This window comes from Agelaius phoeniceus, chromosome Z, assembly GCF_051311805.1.
Source record: "Agelaius phoeniceus isolate bAgePho1 chromosome Z, bAgePho1.hap1, whole genome shotgun sequence".
NCBI lineage: Eukaryota > Metazoa > Chordata > Aves > Passeriformes > Icteridae > Agelaius > Agelaius phoeniceus.
This window is the reverse complement of record NC_135303.1, coordinates 30,728,894-30,756,115: the sequence shown is the minus strand read 5'-3', so window position 1 is coordinate 30,756,115 and position 27,222 is coordinate 30,728,894. Positions and strand designations below refer to the sequence as shown.

General features: G+C 38.1%; 1 protein-coding gene and 1 long non-coding RNA gene across 10 annotated transcripts in view; one reads left to right on the top strand and one right to left on the bottom strand.

The window, feature by feature from the left end:
• Positions 1 to 694: 694 nt before the first annotated feature.
• On the bottom strand, positions 695 to 3,227 carry LOC143692227 (uncharacterized). Of its 2 annotated transcripts, none has more exons than XR_013180114.1 (2): positions 2,655 to 3,227; positions 695 to 1,842 (listed from the first exon to the last, which is right to left on the bottom strand). It is a non-coding gene; the product is annotated as an uncharacterized LOC143692227 (long non-coding RNA). The 2 variants fall into 2 exon arrangements; XR_013180115.1 differs by having other exon boundaries at positions 695 to 1,733.
• A 7-nt stretch (positions 3,228 to 3,234) lies between these two features.
• DMXL1 (Dmx like 1) overlaps positions 3,235 to 27,222 on the top strand; it is a 76,027-nt gene continuing 52,039 nt past the window's right edge. For 5 of the 8 annotated variants that reach the window (XM_054651844.2, XM_054651843.2, XM_077171928.1 and 2 more), the window contains exons 1-9: positions 3,235 to 3,400; positions 12,827 to 12,952; positions 16,414 to 16,491; positions 18,542 to 18,620; positions 19,109 to 19,241; positions 20,629 to 20,695; positions 23,324 to 23,499; positions 24,909 to 25,098; positions 26,584 to 26,752. In XM_054651844.2, the coding sequence (XP_054507819.2) occupies positions 3,314 to 3,400; positions 12,827 to 12,952; positions 16,414 to 16,491; positions 18,542 to 18,620; positions 19,109 to 19,241; positions 20,629 to 20,695; positions 23,324 to 23,499; positions 24,909 to 25,098; positions 26,584 to 26,752 (1,105 nt within the window). In that variant the 5' untranslated portion in view covers positions 3,235 to 3,313. Of the gene's footprint in view, positions 3,401 to 12,826; positions 12,953 to 16,413; positions 16,492 to 18,541; positions 18,621 to 19,108; positions 19,265 to 20,628; positions 20,696 to 23,323; positions 23,500 to 24,908; positions 25,099 to 26,583; positions 26,753 to 27,222 lie in introns of those variants that run through there. The other 3 variants (XM_077171929.1, XM_077171930.1, XM_077171931.1) reach the window with 3 other exon arrangements.

Here is a 27,222-nt window from a genome sequence, read left to right as displayed (position 1 = left end):
TAATTCTACAAGTGAAATAATTTACATATATATATCAATTTTGTGGTGCATTACACTGAAGAATATTGTTAATGCTGATTTGCTGTGCAGATGTGCAATTTTGAATTTAGAAGAGACTCGTGGGAGTATGATTTAAAATTCTCATTTAGACTTTCCTTGGATACTGTCAGGAAAATATATGCAGGATTTACTAATGAGAAGTGTATATGCATATACGTGGTATTGCTTTGTGGAGCATTTAAGGGCCTCATTGCTATTGAAAAAGTAATACTTTTCTCAATAATCAAAAAGCAGTAAATTGTTCACTTCCAAGCCCTTTTGTACATGCACAAATGCTGCTGTTCTGTCAGGTTTTTAGAACAGCCACAGCCACTGTATGTTAAAATATTGGGAAATTAGGGTTTTTCCTTTCTGACCTTCCTGATATTCTGATACAGATACCATTTCATACAGCTCCCTTTAAAGAAACAAAGTAAAGGCCTGAGTGAGCATACTAATTAGCAATTGTGAATGACAGGAGTCATCAGCTTGTGAGAAGAACTGCAGCTCCTGAAAGACTCAAATAAAGAAGATTTACTGAGGTTAGGGGGGAATAACAAAAAGGAGTTTATAATGTTACTTTATAATACTGTAGGTTAACTCAATGCCTATTCTGGTTTTTTAATTCTTCTGAGAGAAAGGCAAACCAAAGATCTTAAAAGAAGAAAAAGTGTTTATTGAGGTGAGAAAATATGCAAAATGAACAAAAATTATATGAAAAACACTGTTGTTTTAACTGTTAGCTTTCTGAGCTTTTTTTTTTTACCCTTGGAAACTGTTGAGTTTTGAAATTCTGAGCTAAACCAACTTACATGTTTTTGTCAACAAGACAATGTATAAATACACTTTTAATTGTATTGTAATTAATTGTATTAAACCATTTAAACTTTTCTTTTTAAATGTCCTACAATGCATTCACTTTGACGTTATAATAAAATATACAGTAGATAATTTGTCTGCAGCTGAATTCACAGATGTTGCAAAAGTGAGGAGGGGCATCAATCAAACTGCAGGACACATAGCTGGTGGCTGTCCCTGCCATTCCCTAGGCGAAGAAGTGGAAGAAGCACAGCAGCAGTGGCAGGGATCAGCAGCGAGGTGAGGTATGAAAGCTCCTGTGCTACTGCGTGTTGCTGACAGCAAATGTGGGAGGAGGAAGGTAGTGGGCCATATTCCTGTGGGGATGGGAGCCCTGATGTGGATTTATACACCTGGCAGGTCGTTACAGAGGCTTTCACTCTATCCACAGCAGAGAGAACACAAGTTAATGTCCTTTCTTCTGTAAAGTGGGCCAAACACTACTAATCTGAGTAGTGACAAAGGTCAAATTCACTTAGAAAGGAAATGAGAAGTTCTGTATTTTCTTAGCATATCAGCATGTTAGGGTGTTGCAGTTACAAATGCTATACTGTGTTGTAGATATAGATTAAAAAGCAGTTATCAACTGCAGAGTAAAACTCTTCATCATTTTTGTTGGCGTCCCGAGTTTCCCCTCCTTCTTGATTTCTTCACCCTCCTCAGACAGGGGTCTGGGATTGCTGTCTACTGTTAGCCTGCTCTTTCTTTTGTTATACTGCAAATCCTATGAGCTTTACACCTATGAATTGAATAAGGCTTGAAGAACCAATATAGACCTGCAGTACCTCTGACCTCTTCTGTCCAGATCAGTCCTTGTGGAAAGAAGTCCCCGCTGGCTGCAAGCAAAGCAGAGCAGTTTACTGCGTGAGCCCAGAAGTAGCTGGTTGTGCTGAAAATTGCAAATGAGGGTCTCTTTCTGTTTTCAGTGATAATTCACTTTCTTATCTAGAACTCAATGAACAGAATTTTTGTTACCTTAAAAAATTCACTAAGGTTGATTTTTGAGATTTTGCAGCTGGCAGGAAAATTAGGATCATTTATCAGTGACCAGCAATTCTTGCAAGAGTAAAGAGTAAGATCACTACTCATTGACAGGATACTTTGATAAGCTTTTTGATGTTTTGTCAAACAAAAGCGATTAGGGTTATAGGAGTTTATAACTTTCTTCGGAGGAACATCTACATCACAGAGTGCCAAACCTGATGATTTTTTTCTCATATCAGAAGACTTTAAAAAGAAACCTTTCTTTTATATGCATAAATGATCATCATCAAATTGTGCTATGGTGACATGCTTGTCAATCTGCTTTTCAAAGGATGCAAGGCTTATATTTACTAAAATTATGTGTAAGACATAATGCCTGAAAGTATATGAGATTGACCTTGCTTATGCAAAGACCGGAAACGTAGGCATTACCATCTACAGATACACAGTATCACCTTATAGGTATCCTGGGATGTCGTACACAAAGTTATGCCTAACACCGTCAAATTATTTTAATTTTGTATTTTTTCTTGGAAGAGCTGCTGGGAAGAAAGAGGATCTAATATTTGATACAGGGATAATGTAAGAGTGCAAATTGATGTGGGACCTGTAATTTACAAGAGGAAACACTTGTAATGCTGAAGTTTCCTATGAGAAATTGATGGAAGACTAAAAACTAGTTACAGTGGAATACTATAAAGAAATACTATAAAGTGTAGCAGAGAGAATGGCCACGCTGCCTCGCAGCAGGGAGATACCTCAGCCTGCCGTACCTTTGGTGGTGAAGAGCTGCTGAAGTGGTGAGGTGCCCTGGTCGGACGGGCGGGCAGAGCCGAGGGGCACACTGCCGGCTGAGCTCGGGCCGGGCCTGAGCTCTGCCGCTCCCTGGGCCCGGCCGGCCCGCCCATCCCAGCCGGCTCCCGTTTCCCCTCATCTCATCCGGACGGTGAAAAGCCCTGCTGCTCACAGCCACTCTGAGGTCCACGCAAAAACGATTTGTTTCCCTAACCTCGGGGACCCAAGGCTCCTGTTACCACGTGCTTCCTCTTGTCATTGTCCGGTGGGAGGGAGGGCTGCGGCCGAGCCCCTGACCTTGTGAAAGGGGCTGGGAGAGGATGCGCTTGGGGTCAGCGCTGCCGGCCCGGGCAGGCGGGAGGCGCAGCGACTCGGCAGGTTTCGAGTCCGCTCCGCCACCACCGCCTGTCTCCGGCGCAGCGGCAGGGCTCTCCAGCGCTGTTTTGACAGGAAAGTCGGGTTATTTTAACAGGAAAGTCGAGTTCCACAGGGGGCGGATGGAACTCTCAGCCCGCCCCAGGGAGGGCGCCCGGGCCGAGCATGCGCGGCGCCCGCTCCGCCCCCGGCAAGCACCGCCTCCGCCGCCGCCGGGCGCGGGGGGACGAGCGGCGGTGGCCGAGCGGCCGCGCCCTCCACCATGAACCTGCACCAGGTGCTGACGGGCGCCGTGAACCCCGGGGACAGCTGCTTCTCCGTGGGCAGCCTGCACGACCAGCCCTTCACGGTGAGCGTCCCCCGCCGCGACCGCGGCGCCTCCGCAGGGCCCGGCGCCGAAAGCGGCTGCGTCAGGCGCGGCGGCCGCGGGCGGCCCCGGGCGCGGGGCTCGCCCCGGTGGCGCCGTCCGGCGGCGGCGGCGCCGGCCCGAGGGGCCCGCGGGTCCCGGGCCCGGCGGGGGCGGGGACGCGCAAAACTTGTGCGGAGCGGCGGCCCCGCTGCCGGCGGCGGTCCCGGGCGGGCGCGGTACCGGCGGGGCGGCGGGCACATGCCGGCTGCGGCGGTCCGGGGCCGGGGAGATGTGGTGGCGGCGATAAAAGATTACATAAACGGCTGCCGGGACGTGCGGCTCGCTCTGGAAGGGAGTTCAGCGCTGCCTTGCAGTCAGGAAGGTGGCTGAAATCCTCTTCTGCGCATAGCTGAGGAAGACTTGGAATACCCAGCCCTAGTGTTGCTGAGGTTTTCAAAGCCTGTTTGAAGTCCCTGTCTCTTAGAGTGGAGAGAAGGAAGGCACTTCACTGCAAAAGCCAAAGTCTTTATTAACGTGCCTTTTCCTTCCTTTTGCTTTTGTTTTGTAAACACACTTCTGTTGTGTTCTTTTTCCCACCCTCTCTCCGCGTAGGGCTGAAGAGGAATGAAATCAGATGCAGCAAAGTTTCTCAGGGCACCACGCTGGGGTATTTTTAACCTTACCTTTTATGGCTGCCCCCAGCTTCAGCCTGGTGTGCTCTCCAGTTTGATAAGGGAATGATAGACGGAAACGCAGGAATGAAATCTTGTTTGCTGTCCCGTCTGGTGTACGCAGTTAAATTCGTCCAGCTCCTTGCAGCTCCGCCTGGGGCAGTGGGGCAGAGGCTTCCCCAGGGTTAGGCTGGCTCTGCGGAGTCTGTCTGCAGCGTTGTCCAGCCATGTCCTTGCTTCCCATAAATAAGTTCATGTTGGAAGATATCTTAAACCACAGCAGTTGAGACTTCACACTTGAATTGTGCCAAACTCTCTAATTTTACATATCCAGAAATGTCAAAGACCCACCTGTGGTGGGAAGCCATTTAGTAAGAGACAAGGAGGTCTGCTTTACAGAGGAATGGTAGTAAGCTTTCAAAATATCTTGTCATAAGCTTGCCGTTTTGAGGTCATTCTTTTTTGAGGGAAACAATTTGAGTCATTCATGTCACTAGACTCAATTGCTACCTGTTGCAGACGAACTTACGTAAAGTTTTGGAGATTCCCAATGGATAAGAAGAGTAAGAATCTTTTCTTCAGGAGAATGGGATGATTGAGAAGTGTAATTTTTGATATTCATTACTGTGGTCTCTCTTTTGGAGGAGCTGTTTTCATAGAAGTATATTGTAACAATGTTTCCTAGATATAAATGTAATAACAATATTTCCTATAGGTGCTATTCATCTTCCTTTCATTATACTTTTCCCTGAAAGGTTATTAATGGATTTCTTTTCCTCATATTTAAAATGGCTAGCAGAAATATCCTTGACTGCTTCAGGGATGTTTTTGTTGTTACTGATTCTGTAATGCTGTGTTAAGTTGATAAGATTGCTCAGAAGGATTAAGAAGTAAAAGGCACTGAAGCTAATTTCTGCTTTTTTGGAAAAGGATGATGGACTCAGGCGTTAGAAAATCCAATGAAAATAATGCCCCATAGTTTTTCCCTGTCTGAAATGATGATATAAGCATTAATTAGTAAAAATACTATTGAATTATATTTTAGAAATGGAAAAAAAAGCCCCAAGCATGTAAAACTTCTATGCTTCCAGTTATTGTGGCTGAGAACATAGGAGTTGATATTTCAAGGTTGTGTACTGTACAGGACGGACAAGTTGTCCTTGTCCAACAGGGGAACTTGGTCTGTAATTTTTTATTTTTTTAGATACAGTATGCTTCAGGATATTTTCTCATAGACAGCACTGAATATTCAAAGTGAAGTATTTTAAAATATTACAGTTATAAGCTAAAAATATCAGGATTCTACTCTTAAAAGCTGAAAATTTTGAAGCAAAATTAGTGTAAAACTTTCTGTATCCACTGAATCATATACACCTTTTTGAGTATGTGCTGTTATCTTCTAAGGAAGTATTTCAGATATCTAATGTGAGGCAGTTTTGTTGTTCTGACTTTTTTTTTTAGGTGAAGGGTAGAGTGGAGCATGAGCTTCATTGGAGAGAACACTGATAAAGTTTTTAGCCCATCTTTTATTTATGTGTTGAAAAAGGCTCATAAGTATCAAGATACCATAAGAAGCATGCCTGTTGTTGCTCTGCTGAGGGCAGGTGTTAGTAAAGTATGGCACACTTAATCAATGAGAACCTGGCCCTCAGCTGTCAGAAGTTACTTGTTTATTCTTTATGTCCTTCTCCAGATACTGAATTATTTTATTTTCCATGTACTTGTCCACAGTGGAAGACATCCTTTGCTTTCTTTTATTCATGTCAGGTCTGAAGTATTTGAGTAAAAGTAAGCTCCTGGAGTTTCTCACACAGGATTCGTCTGAACTAGTTATTACTGAAGTTGTATTTAAGTTATTAAGTTAAGTGGGTAAGCAGCACTGATACAGTGTTTTTGCATATTCAGTTCTGATTCTCTAATTTTTATTTTAGTCATTTTTATTTCCCCCCACCAGAGTAGCAAAAGATTTTGGAGGGTGGGAAGTCTCTGTGAGCAATAGCAACTTTACAAGTGCAAGTCCCAAAACTGATAATGAAAATCACAAAAGAGCGATTGTTCATAGGTTAAAAATATGTGAAAGAAAGATTAATTACATAGATTATTTCAATAGAAGCAAAATATTTCCTTGACAGATTTCATCTGTGTGTGTGATTAAACTAATTCTGGACTTGAGTCTTGCTATGTACAATTGATAGAACTGGGAACTAAATATCTGAAGTTGAAAGGCACCTGGAAAATTGGGTGAGGAGTGAGGTTCCATAGCTTGATCAAGACCACACTGAGTTTTCTAAAGGTACTGGGTTGCAATAGAAGAAGGTTTCCCATTCTGCAAAGTTTTCTGATAAATAAAAGTAATTTCTATGGCTCAGTGATATTCTTTCTTACCTGTCTAGAAAATACTTAATGTTTACACTTAGAACTCCCTGGATATCTGTAGTCCAGAAAATTTAGATATCATAATAGTCAGTCAAGAAATTACACTGTTTACACTTCACTTGCTTCTTGGTTGGCATTTAGTAAAGGGAAGGGATTTAGTAGGGAACCTTTTTAAGAATGCCTTTTTTTTTTTAATAATACTTGAGTTAAGCTACTCTGGACTTAAGAAATTAATTATGTCTTAACTGAATTAATTAAAAAATGATAAAATTTCTTTGCACATCAATGAAAAGTGCAGTTTCATGATTTGAAGTGCAGTGAAACATGATTCAAAGGGCATGGCCAATGAATTGGGTACTTGTATGTACTCTAATACGGTTGTAGTATAATAGGTCAAGTACTTCTGATAAATAAAAAAGTTGAATTTTTTTAATGAAACATGATGAAATATAATTGATTAAAATTTAATTTAGCATCCTAATAAAATAATTTAATTATTTTAAATAAATGTTTAAGTGGAATACTTAGACTAGTGTAAGTTTTGATCAAAGGTGGGGCTAGAGAGTGGCTCATGGTGAGTCTTTTAACCGTTCTATGCATAGGACAGAAAAAGATAGCAATTATTGCAGTATCATCTGCTTCATAGATTTGTCTTTAGTTTTCATCTTGACTTTTACTGAGTTTTGCATTGTCTTTCTAGTGTATGTTCATCCCATATATGCTTGAATGTGTTTATATATGTATCTTTATAAATATGCATGTGTGCACACGTGGTCTGCTGCATTTAGCCATGGATAATAGCTGCCCTTCATGTAAGAGAGGTAGGTTAAATAAAGTTTGTGCAAATTGTCCAAGGTCATGTGTCAGCCCTTACATAGCTGTAGCAGAAACTATAGCAAAAACTTTGTATGTCAATACGTAGAAGAAATATGTCAAGAAGGTTGTTTGTAAGGGAAATAAATGTGTGGAAGGTGCTGTGCTGTGTGAGAGGTTGAGGCCCTCAATTGTTGGCTTTCCTTCTGGTGAGATTAATTTCCCAATAGCAGATTGTGAGTTGTATATGTCAGACTTTCATTTTAGAAAGAAATCAGAATAGTTTGTATAATTGTCTATACTATTTCCTGTGCTTTTAAAGCACTGTTCCAGTCAAAATTTCTGCTGTTCTTCTTCAAAGAAATATTAATTTAGAACTAAGGGCTGACATTGGATTAAAAGAATGGGCAGAATTTTTGTGAAAACCCACTTCTGCAATACAAAATCACATTTATTTTCACAGGTCTAGAACACCTTTCACTTCCTAATTTCAGGCTTGTTTGCTATGTCAGCAGCAAGTGAGATCCATGGTCCTGCAGCTTGAACTAGTTCTATCTTGTTTATTTCTGTAACAGAAGAACAAAGCACTGTTTAATAAACATTCCAAGTATGTGATAATATCACGTTATCTGCTTGTCTTATTGTGCAAAGACAACTTTCTTGTAAATGTTCTAGGGCATTCTTAAGGTGAAAGGCTTTTATGGCCTGCCAACATCAGACATAGAGGCTCTGCTTGCTTCAAAAACTTGTCTTAGGGTTTTAATATTATTATTAAAAAAAAATTAATATACATTTAGGAATTCTTTCTCCGTTTAACTGTATAACAGCATTTTTTGCCTTGCCCCTCCCTCCCTTCCCCTCCCCTTCCCACAAGGGAATATAGGTAAACAAATATATATATATGTATATGAAAATACCTATGTGTCTATATATATACATACAATAAATTCTTATACTGGAGTCACATGCACTTGCTTAAGAGAAGACTAGAATTACCTTTTTTCTTGGTTACCATTGCTTACAAAGATGCACTCATATTAACTCCTATTAAAATGAAGATGAGTGGCATGTTAACTATCATGGACAAGTCTCACAATAAAAGTTAGATGAAGTGACTGGTAGGCAGAATTCATTCTTGTGGTATCTGAGACCCTCTTACGGTATGGAAAATATTTCTTACTCTCGAGTACAGACTTCTATTATACTACACTAAAATACCTCTGCTGTGAATAAAAAAATCTTAAATGTAAAATTAGTCCAGCAGTAAATTTTATGCACTTTGTTTAGAGAAACATCTTGGTAAGATACTGCTGCTTAGAAGCCTCATTTTCAGCTGAAGTCTGGGCTCCAGTGAGTATGTAAGAGGATCTGACATCTCTGCACAGGATCAGTCTAATGGATGAGTTGCAGGGGGGACAACAAAGGACCAAAGGAAGGACACCTTAGGAGGGTGTCCCTAAGGTGTCTGGTCAGTGTGAGGAATAGTGACAACAGTAGGAAAAGGGAGCCAGCTGCCAGAAAACTTAGTCACCTTCTTCCTCAGACACTTTTTCCATTGCAATATAGAACTTCCCTACCCTCCACATCCCTTGCCTTTTGTCTTTGGAACTGTGGTTCTCCTGCAGACGAACATTAACTAAACATCAAAAATAACCTCCAAGTCATCATCCTTCTGCTTGCCTGTAGTTCTCTTTGGGAGCTCTTTGAAAAGGCCTTTTTCTCCCCTTTCCATCTCTTTGGAACACATCAGTTCTACAGGCTTAGGAGCTAGTCAGTGGTTCTGCAGCTTATTGGCATTAGGAAGCCAGTGTGACCAGTTATGATCCAATCTGTGTGAACAGACTGATGTCTGAAGTGATTGCGTTTTTTTCCTCCCAAGTGTCAGTCTTTTCAAGTAGTGTGGAGAAATGCCAGAACATAGGGGTGTTTTCCTTCAGGAAACGAAGTCTAGGATGCTTTAATACTTCTTTAAGCTACTCTTGTTCTTCATAGCTCCGGGTTAACAGGAGCTAGCCTGGGTTCTGACTTTCGAGCAGCACAATGTTAGAAGGATATAAAGCTGTGAGAGAGCATCCAGATGGGACAGTGAGGTGTCTGGGAGGAAAGCCGTATCAGCAGTGACAGCCTGGCTAAGAGGAGACTGAGGGGAGACCTCGTGACAACCTACGTCTTCCTCATGAGGGAAAGTGTACAGGCAGGACCGATACCTTCTCTCTGGTGACCAGTGACAGGACTCTAGGAAATGGTCTGAAGTTGTGTCAGGGCAAATATAGGCTGGGTATTATCAAAAGGTTGATCTCTCAGAGCATAGATGGGCACTGGAACAGGCTCCCCGGGGAAGTGGTCACAGCTCCAACCTGAGAGAGTTAAGGAAGTGTTTTGACATTGCACTTGGGCATGTGGTTTGGTTCTTTTGTAGGGCCAGGAGGTGGATGCAGATGGTCTTAGTGGGTCCCTTCCAGCTCAAGATATTCTATAATAACTGTTTTAAATCTTATTTCCTGGTGCATTGATGAATATGCAATTCCTCAAGTCTCCAGTGTATAATGTTTGATAGTTACTAACAGAGTTCTTCCAGTGAAAAATGCCAACTGTACTGAGGTCTTAAAACTGATGAAGTTATGACCTTATTAAAATACTTATTTTATGGATTGCATGATTTCTACCAATGGCATGTGTTACTCATTATGATGGAAGTATGGCATTTTATATGAGGTTTAACAAGGCCAAGTGTAAGGTGCTGCACCTGGATTGGGACAACCTCTGTTATCAGTCCAGGCTGGGGGAAGGGATCAAGAGCAGCCCTGTGAGGACTTGGGGGTGCTGGTGGGTGAGAGGCTGGACATGACCCAGCCATGGGCACTCACAGCCCAGAAAGCCAAACGTGTCCTGGGCTGCAACCAAAGCAGCTTGGGCAGCAGGGTGAGGGAGGGGATTCTGCCCCTCTGCTCTGCTCTGGTGAGACCCCACCTGGAACCCTGCGTCCAGCTCTGGGTGCCCAGCACAGGAAAGGCACAGAGAAAGTCTGAAGGAGGGCCATGAATATAATTAGAAGGATGGATCACGTCTCTATGAGGAAGGGCTGAGAGAAAATCAGTCTGGAAAAGAGGAGTAAGGATTACCTTATCTTGGTCTTCCTGTTCCTGAAGGGAGCCTACAGAAAGATTGAGAGAAACTGTTTACAAGAACATGTAGTGACAGGACAAGGGGGAGTGGCTTCAGACTGAGAGTAGGTTTAGATTAGATGTTGGAAGGAAATTCTTTACTGTGAGGTTGATGAGGCACTAGAATAGTTGTCCAGAGAAGCTGTGGGTGCCTCATCCCTGGAAGTGTTCAAGGCTGGGTTGGATGGGGTTCTGAGCAGCCTGGTCTAGTGAAAGATGTTCCTGCCCATTGCAATGGAGTTGGAGCCAGATGATCTTTAGGGTCCCTTCCAATCCAAGGCATTCTTTGTATTCTATCCTGTGATTGTGGTGGTGGCACAAGGTGGTTTCAGGCTTATCTGTGAAGCTAGAAATGGAAAGAAAAAGATGGGAGAAGTATAGTAAGGCTTTGAAGTGCTGATGAGGCCCAGAGGGGGCATATGCACACAGCAGGTGGGCTTAAATACATTTATTATAAAGCTGGGTCTAGGTCTCTATGTTACGTCTTTACATGGAAGCACTTCTTTTAGTTTGTTTTTGTTTTCCTTAAAATTGCCCCTATACAGAACTCTAAATTCTGAGAAATGGGTTTAGGAAAAATTGTATGTATGATATTTCTAAATAAGCTTTTTCTGGTGAACTGTGGACTTAACCAGTGAGTCACCAGGTGAGATTATTTTGAACTGAAGAAAAAATTCTGTGGTGAACAGGTCTGAAGTTAATGCCATCACAATATCAAAATAATTTTTTTAACATTTGAACAGAAATTACTACTCAATCTCCTCTTTTGAATGAGCTTTCACTTAGATTGCTTTGGAACCTGTAGTTCAGTATGCTAATTAGTAATAAATGCTGCTCTTTTGACAAGAGGAATTATACTGCTTGAATGTCTTGAAGCTGAAGGGGGAACTGGACAGGAAGGAGCTCAAAAACCTGCCAGTAATAAGTGTTCATAAATAAATATATGGTAATATATAGTCTGCAGAATTATAGACAGCATTTTCAATTATAAGGTGGTGCCTGGTGTTCTGCTGGTTGCAGTGTGATAAATGAGTATTGGCTGAGAGTGGTGAACACTGTCTTCTGGCTAAGACTCTTCTTTGAAGCATCACTTAATCCTTCGTGGGGAAAATGTCTTTGGACTGAAATCTCAATATTTTTCAATTTATTAATTTATTTTAAGATATGTGATGGTATGATAGTCTAGGCCAGTCTTGGTACTAGAGTACCAAATATTCTTGGTACTCTTTCATGTAAAACACTTGAAAACATGATAATCAGATTTCAAATTTATATATCTAGCTTTCGGTTATTCTGCTTTTGTTTTCAAGTCCACAGTTTTTGTTTAATATATTGGAAATTACTAGAGAAGTTGATTGTAAGGCATGATATTTCTGTCAGTGTATGGAAATCTTCCATCTTCAGTTTCTGTGAGGCTATTCTACTCTTGAAGCTTTTAGTCAATTAAAATGGTGTATTTTTGATCCTTTTATCAGTCTCTTGCTAACAGAATACTTGTTTGTACTCTTTTGTTGCTGTCTTTCTGACTAATTTTTTAATGAGTGTGCATTCCTTTTTTCGAGAATTTCATCCTTGAATCCTTTCTTATGCTCATTAGATGATTCTCCTTACTGTTGTTTCCACAAGTTTCTCCAGTGTTTAATCTTTTCCTCTATTTTTATCTGTACTCAATATCTAATAAAACTTCCAAGAAGGTAGGAAGAAATTCTGACTTGAGCATTGTAAGACTCAGTGAACTGTCTCTGTGAATGTGTTAGATATAGCAGCATACTCAGTGACAATATAAACTTCAGAGAATAGAATTCATGCAAATAACAGGAGACTCAACAAGTCTGAGAGGGCAGTTTTGCTTCTGTATAACTAAGCTTCATGTTGTTAGTCTTTTGATTTTTGCCTGTACAAAGTCCTTACTAAATGTTTTAGTAAAATTTTAGCTCCTCAATTCTACTCCCCCTTTTCAGAAATTTGAAAATTAAAAGAAAAACTTCTCAAGTCTGTCTCTCTCCAGTCTAAGAAATATATTACTTTTTTCTACTTTGCAAGAACACAAGAACTGTGGTTTTTATGCTTTTACATTTCTTTTAGATGTTTTTGTATGTCCAAATTTTTTTGGTATTTTTTTATCACAAACCACTGTTTGCTTGTTATGCAAGTCTTATGATGAACTTGTAAGCATGGAGAAAGAGAAATTTGCTGCTTCTGTTGCTTGGTTTTAAATTGCAGACATCTCTGCAAAGACCTCTTCTGACTGTATAGTGTTCTACTTGGATAATATACATGGACTAGAGGGTTTCATATTTCATTAATATGCTGCAAGTAGATAAAGCTTTGCATTATTTTGGAGTGGGTTTTTTTTTTGTTTTCTTTGGGTGTTTTTAATTTTTTTTTAATCTATACTGTAGGCATACGCATCAGGATGTGATATTGTGGTACTGGGGACTGACTTCGAACGATTACAGATAATCCCTGGAGCAAAACATGGAAACATTCAAGTGGGATGTGTGGACTGTTCAATGCAACAGGGGAAGGTATGTAGAGCAGTGTTTCTAATAATGTTCCAGCAATGTCGTATTAAGCACCTTCTTAGGAATGTGTATACTTGCAAGTTAGGGGAAATATACTACAATGAATAGTAAAATGACTGATTGCTTTCTGTCTTTACTTGTAAGCAGCACAGTAATTATAAATAGTAACCACAGATATGATAGATGGTTGTGGAAGATAGGTAGGACTGCACAGGAGGCTGTGGATTCAGGGCTACATTCAGGGCAAGAATTTGACTAAGAGATTACTAAGTTGGAAGCAAAAGTAATTTATTCACTATGGCTTTGCACTACTGGGCATGTCATTGACATTCTTTGACATGTTAGTGGCTGGCAGGAGATGAGTGCTTCCACAAAAATCACTTTCAGATCATCCAGAAGAATGACATCTGTTTCAAGCAATTCCTAAAGCCTCTCTTGGATGGGGTTTGCTTTCTTGAATTCCTAGCTTTTGTTTTTTTGTAGCTAGGTCAGCATCAGAACGTTGCATTTTAGACAACGCTGGGGTTTAATTCCTTTTAAGAGAGCTTTTTTTTTAAATTTTCCTGTCAGAGTCAAAAAGAAATAACCAGGTAACTGTTCACTGGGATGTCACAGTTCTGTATCGCTCCATTGGGATGTCTCAGGGATTAAACTGTTGACCAATTTAGTGGGAACTTTGGATAACTATTTGTTCATGTAAGAGGGGTTTTCTACCTCTGTTGTTTCTTTAAGCTTGTCCTTGTGAGTAGATAATGTCAGCTTTCTACAAGCCTTATGAGCTGATGAGAGCTTTGGTTATATTCTGGTGTCCATCTTGAGACAAGACCTCTGATAGAAACCAGTTTTGTTGTGAACACTGTGCTGATGAAACCCCAGCCACACCCTGTTCCTGCTTTTTAGCATTTGAGTGATAAACTCTTGCAGTGCTGGTGAAGGAGCACAAATGAAAATGAGGAAATGTTTTTCTTTGTGTCTCTGACACCTCATAGCCATAGTCTACCTGAGTTTCTCCGTTGGCTGCTGTTAACTAAAGGGTTTTTTTTTAGTTCACTGAGCATTATTTCTCTAAATTTGCAAGGTCATCTGGATTGCATGATACTAATTCTGTATACGTTTAAATGAGAAATTGTCCTTGAATTGTAAATGAGCACACATGAATGTATCACACTGTAAGGCTTACTAAGCTTTAGAGATTCTTCATTTCTTAAGTAGACCTGTGAGGTCATTTAGAGTCTGCAAGTTGGTATTGTATTGCTGTACAATTGTATTGCAATTGGTTTGCTGTAAGGAAACTGGATGTATTTCTAAAATGCTGTGGTACTAAGCAGTGGATGGCTAGGAATTTGCTTATTGACCAGACTGATCAGTGAATTTTCAGGTCATTCTTAAAAGGGTAGAATTTCTTCTTAGGCATTCTTCATCAGTACTGACACACAAATTCCACTTTGGTTTGTCAAAACATACGGTTCCAGTGCTCTCAGTGTGTCTTCATAGGAGGAGTACTCCAGCTCTCTGACCATTTTTGTGTCCCTTCTTTCAACCCAACATGTCCATTTCTGCCTGATGCTAGGCAGAAACTGGATGTGATACTCCAGTTGATGTCTCACTAGGATAGGGAAATCATCCCCTTCACCCTACTGGCCGCCCTTCTTTTGGAGCAGTCCAGGACCTGGTTGGCTTTCTGGGATACTGCCAGCTCATGTACAGATTTTTTGTCCACCAGTATCCCCAGATCCATGTCCACAGGGTTGCTCTCAATCTGTCAATTTCCCTAGTCTGTACTGATTCTGACTGACCCAGGTGCAGGACCTTGCCCTTGGACTTTTTGAAGTAGGTGTTCACATGGTTGCACCTCTCTGCCTGCCAAGGTCCCTCTGGCTGGCATCCCTTCCCTCCAGCCTGTGGCCTGCTCCAAACATCCTGGTGTAGTCAGGGAACTTGCTGAAAGTGCTCTCAATCCCACCATTATTCTTTTTGGTGGAGTGCAGCTCAGTGAAGATGCAGGGTGAGTCGCTGTGGAAACTAGTGGGAAGTTTCGGGAGCAGCAGTTGCTCTGGACACTACAAGTTGAGCATTTTGGAATACTAATCTTATCTTTAAAAACCACTGAACAATAAAATAGTTCACATATGGAAAAAATGTCCACATTTGGAGAAAAGGAACAAAGGAAGAAAATCTAATCAATATGAGTTTATATAAATTTTTGCTTTTGGGCATGGAATGGAATTATTAGAGAATGCAACAGTAAGTGAGGTAGTCAAAGAGGATTAGAGAGGGCAGATATTAGTCTGCAAAATGCCTGAAGAAACTTCTTCCTTGCAAATGTGACAAAATTATTCTTGGCATTTTTGGGTCAGGCTGATGTTAGTAGGATGGAAATTTATTTAACTATCTGTTCTTCTAATGTAGAGGGTTTCTCTAAAAGCTATGGACCTTGTATAGATCTTAGGTATGACAGTTTAGTTTGGTTTCCTTTCAAACTTTAGTGGCTGATGCTGGAATCAAAATACTTTTTATAAAGTGAATCTAACTTACTTTATTATTGTTGAAGGAAAACTGTGAATACGTTAAGTCAGAATTTTACAGGAACAGAAGATTGATTATTGCAGCATATCATATCTCTAGATGTTCTCCTTTTAACTACCATCAGTTCAGAATGCAGGACATCTGTTGTTCATGACCTATGCAGACTCCTTAATTTTTGTAAATCTGTAATTCAAAATACTTTTTGGCCACGTTGTTGTGTGACAATTCTCTCAAGCTCTCTGCCTGAGGTCTTTAACATACATTTGCTTGTTTTGGCTCTTCTTAGCAAGTCTTCTAGGCTTGCTTTTATATAGATACCTTGAGATCAAGTACTAATAATTTTGTATTAATGCAAGTTTGAGGTGATTGATAATCTGTGATGAAATAAGACTTTCAAACACTGATTAAAACTGACCATATTGCAACTTTTTTTGGACTGTTTTATGTTAGCCTTTAGTAGTGGTTTTATTTACAGTTTTCTGCATTGGGTGTTTTCTTGGCATAGTTTGGATCTTTTGAAATAACTTTTTGAAAAGTAGCCTGTTCTAATGCTAGGGAAGTAAACAAAAGTGCTCTGATTGTTTACTGGTTCCATGTCTGAGAATTGGAACTCTGCAGATTGTTTTGAGTGTTTACATAGTTTAATATGGGGAGAATACTGCTAATAATCTGATTTTAAAAAATTGTCCAGCTATACTCTCAGTAGTTTACTGTGATTAATGAGTAAATGAAGGATTGTATTTTTATTATTGACAATGCTAGGTTAGAGATTTTTGGTAAATGTAATTTTCTGTTTTCAAAAGGAAATATGGATGTGAGCTTCAAATTTATCTACAAGCAGGGTTAAAAGTTAAATCAACCATTTGCATCTTGTTTCTATTTGTTCAGCTTGTTTCTTTTATGTGTGTTTTTATAAATATAAATGTATATTACTTTAGATTGCAGCTTCTTATGGAAAGGTGATTTGTATCTTTGAGCCAGTTAGCATCTTGAAGCAGAACAGCAGTCATCATAATGTAAGTATTTAATCTTAATTTATTTGAGCAGTTACAAAGCCTGACAGATGTTACTTTAAAGTAAAGTTTGCTTTAAAGCTGGAGCTTTTTTTATATCTTCTTTTAATGCTAGAATAAAGGTGGTCCTTGGGAAGTGGAAAGGGTGAGATAAGGACAGAAGCCTGTAATTTGAAATAGTTTTGAGGAAGATAGGCTTTACTCTAATGCTTCATATTACTTGCTTATGTAACCATGCAGTTCATAACCATAAATTTACCAGAATCCAAAAACACATACACAGCCCCATTCTGCCATGAGTGTAGGCATTAAAATAGAAATTTCCTTTTGAACCACCCTGTGTAGCCTTTATGTTTTGGTGTTTTTTGCAGTTCTTACTTTAACTTTTGCTTATGAAATTACGTGCACTTGGCCAAATTGCAATAGTTTCAGAAATCTGTGGCTTTTTTAGAATGATTATACTTCAGTGTTATAATGGTGAATAAGAAAAATATTTATTCTTTTGGGGCTTTTGGTGACAGTGGTTTAGTGATTAACATCCAGAATCTTAATTTCTGAATAATAATATGATTTAGGGCAAATTACTTAACCATGTTTCTTACATGAGGAGGCAAATGGCTATAATTAGAAGCATTGGATTCTAATTGCAGTCAGTTTGTTGATATAAGAACTTTGACAGCAATTGCTCAAGGAGCTTATGTCTTCTCTTCAGGGGCTTGGTCACCATTTGTATTAACAAATTGTTTATATGACCATCTAGTGGATTCTCCTCTTTGTACTAACCAACTCAGTCATAAGATCCTCAATGTACATGTAAACTTGTGGTATATATATTGTGGTGTATTATACATTAATTAATTAGCTGGAAATTAACACCTACATAATAATTTACATCACTGGAAAGCAGTGGACTAAAACCACCGTAAGATGTGCGTTCTCACGCTCCTATGAACACTTTGGCTATACTGCTCTTGTTTTTGGTCCATCCACCCCATTTTCCAGTCCATCATGAATGATTTTCTATACTGGTAGAGAGTACGCTTAGTTTGAAACTTCAGAGTTGGAGTAGTAACTGTAAGCAGTAGAGGAAGCACTCACCACCCATGATTTGCTTTGTTTTTAGTTGAAGAAATATTCTGTTACTTCATTCTTCCAGTTTACTTTTATACAATGGTTTCCAGCATATTGTTCAACGTTTTTGTAAGATTGTCTCTGTCTTCCATTTATTGGAATGTTCAGGGTCTAAAGAACCCCAAAAAATCCAGCTCTGCAAATACTCTGTGTAGGTCCTTATCTGCAGCTGCTTCTTACTGTCTTTTGCCAAACTTGTGAAAGACTGAGTTGTCATATTTGAACTTCACGTCTATTTCTGTGTGATATTTTTGGGGTGGAGGATGACTACTTTTAAGAATGTCTGGAATTAAGAAAGAAATTGGCTCCTAATATTATTTCCAGAAATGTTTTCATTTTCTTTTATAAATCAAAGCATCAAACCTTTTTGGCTATTACAGAAACAGACAAGATAAATATTTTGTAAACTTAATCCTCAACTTGTTCTAGAGAGTGAAGCAGTTATGCAAAAGTGAAAAATACTTGACTGTCCTGTTGTATATTAAGAAAATAAAATAAAGGAATGGAGGGGAAATATCGCTTGTTATCTTGACCTTTCTGAACTTCAAATTCAACAATGGTACAGATATCAAGCACCAGGTGCCTTTAACTTGTGTAATTCTTGGTATCTTTTCTTTGTTTCAAAAATAAAATCTTCCTTCCTTCTAAAACAAATCTCAAATTCCAGTAATGATTTTATATACTATTTTTTTCAAGCTAAACTTAAAAATAAGAAGTTAAAAACCTCATAAGTATGGCCATGTTAGTGAAAAGCTATTTTGTTTTAATGTCAGAATGAATCAATTGTTATTAGATGAACAGTAACTTACATTAAACATCTCCATAAAACCTAGAGAATGCAGTGAAGATGTACTATTTATATTATAAAAAGAGGAGAATGAAGAGTTTTCATGCTAATGTTTGTAAATACTTAAAATTTCAGGGGTTACATTACCAGTGGCAGAAGAATGCTCAAATCTCACTGGAAGCCATAGTGCATAATCTAACATGGGATCCCACAGGTACGAACACATTAAAAGAAACACTGCAACTAATTTTTTTACTTTAAATTTTGTCATTCCTTGTGGACAAGGTAAAGGTTTTTTCCCCCGTCCTAGCATGATAGAGAATACCAAAGTGGAGTGAAATGTACCTTTTGTCACTTATTCCAGGAGAACTAACATACTAAGTGCATCTGTATGGTCTGGCTCGATTATTCTTATCTGAGCTGATAAGAAAATGTGGCTTAAATGGTAAATATTTGTTGAGAAAGACTAATGTCTGCAGTAGACCTAGGCATTTCTTTTAGAGAATAACTAAAATTTGATTAATTTTCATAGTTTGAACTCTAGGTGCTCATATCTACAAAAAAAAATCTAGAAAAGGTGTATCTGCGAGTTTCTTTTCTGCAGTTTCAGCTTTGCAGTATTTTTTTTCCTCTCTCTCTCTCTATAAAAGTCTATAGTTTGCTACTTGCTTGTTGTTAGATTTTGATAAATATTTGTTCCAGGTACTCGCCTTCTGACTGGTTCCAATCGTCTTCAACTTTGGTCCAATGTTCCATTGGAAAACCCTGCTGACAATGACAGTACTGAAAGAGCAGGTGTTGGACTTGGAGAGTGGAGATGTATCTGGCAATGCAAGTAAGGAATCCATTTAAAGACAAGTAATTCCCTTTTCTTTACTGATTCATAACTTTGAGATTAAATACTTAGTGTTTTGCTTGAAATGCTATTGCATACTGTTACTTGATAAATATTATCCATGTGAGATAAACTTTATTCATATTTCCCTTGGCTGTGTGGCATTCTTTCCTCTTATGAGATCAGTTGCAATTGGTTTTGGAGCAATTCTTCAGCTACAAACAAGACTAGTAAAATCCTGAGGGAAGGCTAATATTGAAGCTCTCCAATAAGTGCTCTTCCTTGTAGAAGAAATAAGGTGAAAGCTGTGTAATTGCTGTCAGGACTTCTTTGAATGAGTAGGTCCTGAAAAGGGTCAACAGAACTTGTTTTTTTTGTATACCTTTTATGCCTGTATGTCTTCTGGCATTTGTAGTGCAATTAGATTTAGAATAGGTTTTTCTTGTAGAGAAGTCTGCAAGAACGTTATTTTGTCCCTGCAAATATCCTGTTTTAATCCCTGAAGGAAACATTCCCAAATGTTTTCATATTTGCCCCAGCAGGAGAATTTTGCTTAAACCTGGATGGACTTCTTTGATACAGGGCTTTTGGTATAGCCTTGCTCTTGTTACTGCACAGAAAAGCACCCTGCTTTATTGACCTTAATTTAACTTAATCCCTTTTGAAAGTTGGGCCTTAACAACATGTTGCATGTGTATTAAATTCAAGACAAAAATATACACTGTATCTGTGGTGTGCAATTAAATCTTTGTATGCTTTTGTTGCTTTTAATAAGCCTTTTTACTTAGTCGGTAACTGAGTGCTTCAAACCCTGTAAAGGAAGCTCATTTATTAGTGCAGCCAATTAAAGTAAAATGCTCCAAAAGTTAACCACACAATTAGGTTTAGAATATTTTGGTGTAGCACCTTATAACAGTATGACCATTCATATAAAAGCTACTTTCAGACACTTTTTAACTACATTATTCCTTTTACACAGTTTTGTTTTCTTGAGTTGTAATTCTAGGAAATATGAAAAGTGAATCTGTCTTTCAGGAGAAGTTGGAGGATAATATGGTACAACAGAGACCATTTTGAGATCCTTATAGTCGTGAAGTGGAACTGGAGCAGGTTAATCTGTTGGCAGCTGCTTTTCTGCTACAATATTTTTGAATATTAGATATTCAGCTACAAGATTTTAGTTTTCTGGATCGCTACAGCCATGTGTTGTACATGAGTTTACATCTTAGTCTTTTGGACTTTGTTAAAACTTAACTTTTACACAACAGAATACATACTTGTATTTAAGAATTGAAAAAGTCTTGTGTATTCAAGGAAAAAAATGTCTAGAATTCTATAAAAGTTGTTAAAGGTTTTTTTTCTCCTTTTAATTGTCTTCATTCTATAGAACTGCTTCTCAAGTTTGTTTAATGAAATTCTCACCAGATGGGGAGTTTTTTGCTACTGCTGGAAAGGTAAGCATTTTTTTCCTTAGAGCTTTGTACTAATTCAGATAAGCATTAAAGCAAACCAACAAAAACACATTTAAAAGAAAAAAGATACTTAATGAAAAAAATTTTTTTTCATAATTATTTGTAGTCTGTCTATGTGTCTTTACAATTTGGTAAACATGAATTTGGTAGAAGGGTGGTTCCAGGCAGGGAAGTCACACCAAATATTCAGTGCTTACTAAAATATTAATTTTTAATTTGTACCAAATTATAAGACATAAGAAAAAGAAGAGTTTTGAGGAATGGGGAAATCTGTGGATGAAATCACTGCTAGCTATCCTACTAGTAAGGAATATAATCAAATACCAAAAAATATTTTAAAGAATCAAAAATAGCTCTTTCATATGTTTTTGTGTAAACATATCTGTACGCCTTTTTGTGTCTGTAGAAGAGGTTCACATTCCCCTCCATGGGTGTATTGGCACATGGCTCATGACAGTGTTTGTGGCCAGTCTCACTAGTTGGTTCCATGTGCTCAACACTGAGCAGTTTGTCAGCAAAAGCAGAACCCCTTGGCAAAATAAGCAAAAAAAATTAAAGCAAATTGTCAGTCTTTTGTTTTCCTGAAACAAACTAATCTTCTATTTATACACCAAAACTTGTTGTTCAGGTTTTGTAGGAGAATAATGTCCTTACAAGTCAAAGCAGAAAAAAAAATCAAGATCATGTAGAGGATCCAGTGAACAAATGTGACAAACCCATTCAAGAATTTGTATTACTTGTTAAGGAATATGAGTGGGAGAAGTAGTTGTTTTCTGCATTGAGTTTCTGCTACCTACTGAAGAACCTAAAGGCTGCAGAGTTACTAGATACAAAACAACATTCTAGTATGTAAAGTTAATATCAGTTGCTGATATTAGTGAAAACCTGGTTTAAGAGTCTCAGAATCCTGAGCAGTAGAAACCTGACAGAACTTGTTTCAGACTGAAGAATAAAAGACAGTTTTGCAATTTGCTCTACTCTGTCTTGGATGCATGAGTGAAAAATTAGTGTGTACACATAATAAGTGGTTAGAACAGCCTTTGATTTAGTAATAATGTGGAACTTGTCTGTTTGGGTCATAGTATCCCTTAATACATGCTTAAAAAACAAAGAGTTGATGGTGATTCAGTCTGCAAATAAATCTTGCTTTTGAAAGGTAGTTGCCATGCATATTTTTGTGATTCAGTTATGTGCATCAGGAGCAGATGAGTAATTACATCTTTATTTGTTGTATCTGGTTTTTTTCCTTTAAAGCTTGCCATTTCAGGTCATCGTGCTTGATTAGAAGACTAACTTTTCAGACATTTGCTGTCTTTAAAGAAAAGATAAAGGTGTAACAAATTTGTAAAATTGCCTAGGTTTCCTTTTCTAGGGAAACTATACTTCAGTTAACAAGCTTCCAACGCACAAAGTGAAATACTGGCTTTCTTCATGCTAGATTATTATCTGTATAAAAACAAAGCAATAAATTCTCATGCTCCATTCTTTTTGTGCTTATTTGAATGTTGCATTTCTTGCTATATGTTCTGTGATGCCTTTAACTGTCATCGAAAGGAGAGCCATTCCAGCCACTTTGCAGATAAATAAAATTCTTTGGGTATATGTTTTATGTAAAAAGGTAGTGTTTGTTATTGTCAACAATATATATATATATATATGTATTCCACCTTCTTTTGATAGGGTAGGAGTTAATGTTTATTTTACAAGTCAAATGTTAATGGTTTAATGGTTTCTAGTGTTACAATTTAATGGAATGGTGGAAAAAGGAATTAATCTGCAAATAGTTTATATAAGGTTAATATTACTGCAGAGTTTTTGACTCCAATATTTTATGTCCTGTTATTTTAGTTTATAAATTCCTTCAAAGCGAATTACTGAATAAGTAAGAAAATTAGTAAGTAGGAAAATTAATAACATATTTTTACAATAAATGCTTAAGTTAGTTCCATGCCTGGAGAACTTTAAAGCACATCTTTGTTTCTATGTCTTACTCTTAACTTTTTATGAGGGACAATGCTGGTCAGCAACAGCAACCTATTGTCCCCCCCAGTAGGGTCATGTTATGCATACCCAGGTTATTTCAATATTTTAGTGCCATTCACATTTAATAGTTGATCAACAAGTTGTGAATCTGGGTCCAGATGAATTTATCTAGTCCTTGAAGGCATAATCAATTCATGTGTGTGTCTGAAAACAGGCTGATCAGTACTGAGCTTGTTTTTTGAGATATCATCTATGACCTTTGTTTTCCTATTTCCAGTTAAATTTATGTAGGGAGTTGGGGATGGTAGAATTAGTTGTATTAACATTTGAATACCTTCTCAGGTTAGTGCAAGTTGTGGTTTTGTGATTAAAAATTGTCAGCTAATCAGAACGACTTATATGAAATCCAAGTTAGTAATGGCAAGAGATAAGTGGAAGCTCTGCTCCTGTGTTTTCTTTAAGATCACATTTTGAAGTTCCATTTATGGAGCTGTTCCTCTCAGATAAGAAAAACATTTTACTTTAAAGAAAAACGAAACCTCAAGAGATGTACCTAAAAGTACTTGAAGTGCATAATATTCTTAAGCAAGGTAATCTTATTTACTGTCCTTTTTTGTCTTCCCACAGGATGACTGTCTTGTGAAAGTATGGTACAATGCAGAGAACTGGCGGTCAGCCGTATCACCACCTGGTGCCAGTCCAGAAAACCAAGCAAAAGAGCTTGATTTTTCATTTGTTTATTTGGCTCATCCTCGATCAGTAAATGCATTTTCATGGAGAAAGACCAGTAAATTCATGCCACGGTCAGTAGTTCTAATAACTAGTTCATAAATTGCCAAAAAAAACCCCCAGCTCTGCAGTCTGCCTCTCTCTACAATCAACAGCCACACAATTTTATGTTTTACTTCAGTTATTGAGTGTGCACACCTTTTATACTGTTTTTGCTCTTGAGAGGAAGGCAAGTGTCCTCTTACCTGGGAAAAAATTGAAAAGATATAAGTCTTAGAGACTGACCTAGGCATTGAACTAAATACAAAATCAGCTCTTGAAAAGTCATTTCTCTTTGCATTTTTTTTGATTGCACTAAGTGACCATTCATGCATTTAATCTTGACTTGTTCTATCCTGATGGAATCAGAGCAAAAGTTCTGTGACTTGAAGTCCTCTTTTACAAACATTCAAATATTTTCGTGTCTTTTTATTTGTTTCTCTGCCTACTACAAAGCTGGATCTCTGTCAGAAATAGTATCTGGAAATTGGATTCAAGTATTCATTTGGAACTGATACCTTTAGTTTGAGGTGTTAGGGTTGTGTTCAGATGATTCCAAAATGACCTATGCCTAGTTTTCACCAGTACTTTAAATCTTAAACTGAAATAGTGTTAGGAGTTTTGTGGCTTGCAACCATCTTTTTGCCATGTTATTCCAAGTAGCAAACAAATTTGTGTACCTTTGTGTTGAGCAAGTTTATGTTGTTCATTATACCAGTCTTTAAGACTCTTCTTAAATATATACTAACTCTGTGTGTCACTTTTGAAAATCCACCTGCTCCATGGTTCCTCAGGGAGTTTGCTGCTGGACAGTCTGGTCATAGCTTTAGAGCATTATGTAGAGCTAAATAGTGAACTCGTATGATCTGGAAACCTGATGATATGCATAGTTTTTTCCAGTATCTGGTTTAGGGGAATGGGATTTTTTGGCTATATATTTAACACAAGTTAGACTTGGAAAAATAGTAACTAAGATTAAAAACTCATAGATTTAAATTGTCTGTTGTTTCCCTGGTATTATCTGAGTTTCTGTCTTTTGGACATATATTGTTTTAGAATTGGTAGATAACAGTAAGATCTGGAATTACGATCAGATATCCAGAATATTATTAGCTTTTTATGTGAATGACTTCAAAACATAAAAATTTACATTTTGCTATTCTAGGTATGAAGTTTTCTTTAAATTAAAATCCACAATTTGCTGTTGCTCTATTATGTGATGATGTTTGAGGTGATTTATAGTCAGATACTTGAACAGAGGGTAAGGCCTTTCCTACATCATTTATTTTCATAACAATGTACTGATGAGTTTTTCTTGTGCCAGTATCTGTAAGTTGGTGCAATTCCAAAGACTGGTAGTGGAAAACTGTTTGGAAATGTTGGTTTATTTTGATGCTGTGTAATAGTTAGCAGCTTCTTCACTCCTTAAATTTTCTTTCATTAGTGGTGCTGTCTGCAATGTACTCCTGACTTGCTGTAAGGATAATGTTTGTCGTCTCTGGGCAGAGACTTTGTTACCCAATGACAGTTTGTTGTACGGGGGAGGATACAGCAATTGGAGTGAAGCAGTGAACTTCACAAATAACTTCAAGAGAAATACTTCAAGTAAAGAAAAAGTGCAGAGTGCATTGGAGGTAAGAATTGAAATTGAACAGTGAGAATAAACATGTGAAAACTTGTGATTTTAGACAAGTTGGTAATTTGTATCTCAAACATGTATCACAAGCTGAAATCTTTTATATTTTTATGCCAGAGATGTGCATAAAGTGTTATGAAAGGGTGAATTTCCTTGAAGTCTTCCTTGGGCAGGCTAAGCTGACAGCTCTTTTGCTGAGCTTCTCACATTGAAGACACACTGTTCCAAAGTCACAACTGCCTATTTTTGTCTGGTGACTGAAGAAAGAATGCTTTGCAGTATTTTGTTCAAAGGGCTAGGAGCAGTAAGGAGTGGACATTATATATAGGTTATGTGAAACCCAGGGGTGATGCTGCCTTAAGATGTATGGTAGGGGCTCACTTGTTACCTCTGAAGTTGTGGGATGGTCTCTCTGACTTCTGCAAGTGGAAAAACATAATATGGAGGGAAGAAAAATAGTCTTTCTGCTGTAGTCCTCAGAGCAGACTGCTTAAAAGCATTAAGGCAAGTGATTCTTACCAGACAGTGTTTTCTAACCAGTGTGAATAAGGAAGAAAGTGTAGCATTAATGGTCTGCTTCAATGGTATGTAGAGCATATATGGGCATTGTGCTTTTATATTAATGAAATGATGTATTTAGCATGCTCGTAGTGCATGCGATATCTGAAAAATAGTGCAGCACACCTGAAAAATACGTCAGGCTAAAAGGCACAACAGCAAAAAGAAAATAGTCAAAGAGAGGAGGAAAAAGGAAGCTGGAGAAATTTCTGTGTTCCTGTGGAAAATAAGAGGCAACATTAGAAATCAGGAACAGCAATTATGTGATAATTGAGAGAAGACTGTTTGACGTGAGCATGCTGTGTAAAGATGGAAAGCACAGCAAGTGAAAAGGAATGCCAAGAGTGTATCTTTAATACAAATTGTGTACCTCTGTGTACCTTTGGGTGCTTACACAGATGTTTACAGCACAAAAGGCTTGAAATGTCTAAGTCAGTCTTAAAAACTAAATATTATTCTTTCCCTTGGAAATATACAAGTATTTGTATAAAAGAGGAAGACCTTAAAACTCGTGGCCTTTTGTGGGGTGTTGAAGTGCTGATCTAATTAGATCCAAAGTACAGATCCTGTATTTCATGAAATGAGACTATTCAGTATTGTTGCTTTGTTCAGAATCTTGAATAAGCATGGTGTGTGTTTATGAAACACAACAGTATTTTCTGTGAAAGTACAAAAAGTGTATGAATATTGTCTGCACACTGAAGTATGAAGTAGTTACTACATGAAGGTATTTTATGGGCCTTCATAAATAAATCCACAGGCACTGGTTTCTTTCTACTGCAGACTTAACACAAGTTTGCAAGAAATTCCACTGATTCTTTAAGTTAGCTTTTAAGCTGAAAAATATCGTTCATTAGTGCCATTTACAGATTAAATGCTTTTTCTTCTTGAAAGGATTTTAAATTATGCTTTATTCTTCATGCAGTTAAACCTGAGGCACTTCCGACGAGGAAGGAGGAGGTCAGGTGCCGTTGTAGCGCATACTGGATATGCTCTGCATCAGCAAGATCCTCATGAAGCTCACAGGAACATTCCTCCTCATGCAAATGCCCTTTGCCACTACCATATTGCTGCCAGTATCAATCCAGCCACAGGTAATAAATGTAATCTTTGCTGTGAAGTGAACTCCAGTTGCTGTTGGGTATGTGTTCTCTCTGGAAACTTAGCAGATATATTTGTTCAGTATTTATATGATCATGCAAAATTGCTAGTATGCCGGTTTCATTTTTACATGAAAGAACTTTCTACAGTAATGAAATTATTTGAATAAATTTCCAGTGCAGTAATCCTGTCTTTTATGTTGTTCATCTTTTAAGTTGGATTGATAGTGTCTAAAATGGGGAAAGCTAAGTATCTGTAACTTGAGTTAAAATTTACTGTGAATTGTGTATGATACTGGGAACACACTGATAAAATAAAAAACGTCTAAGCTTCTTAAAGTGAGCACCTGACACTTAAGTGTTGAAATAACCACACATTTATGTCCTTCTGTCTCTGAACCAAACAAAACATGCCTTCACCCTGTATTTCATAAACTTTGATATTGCCTTGCACTGGAACAACA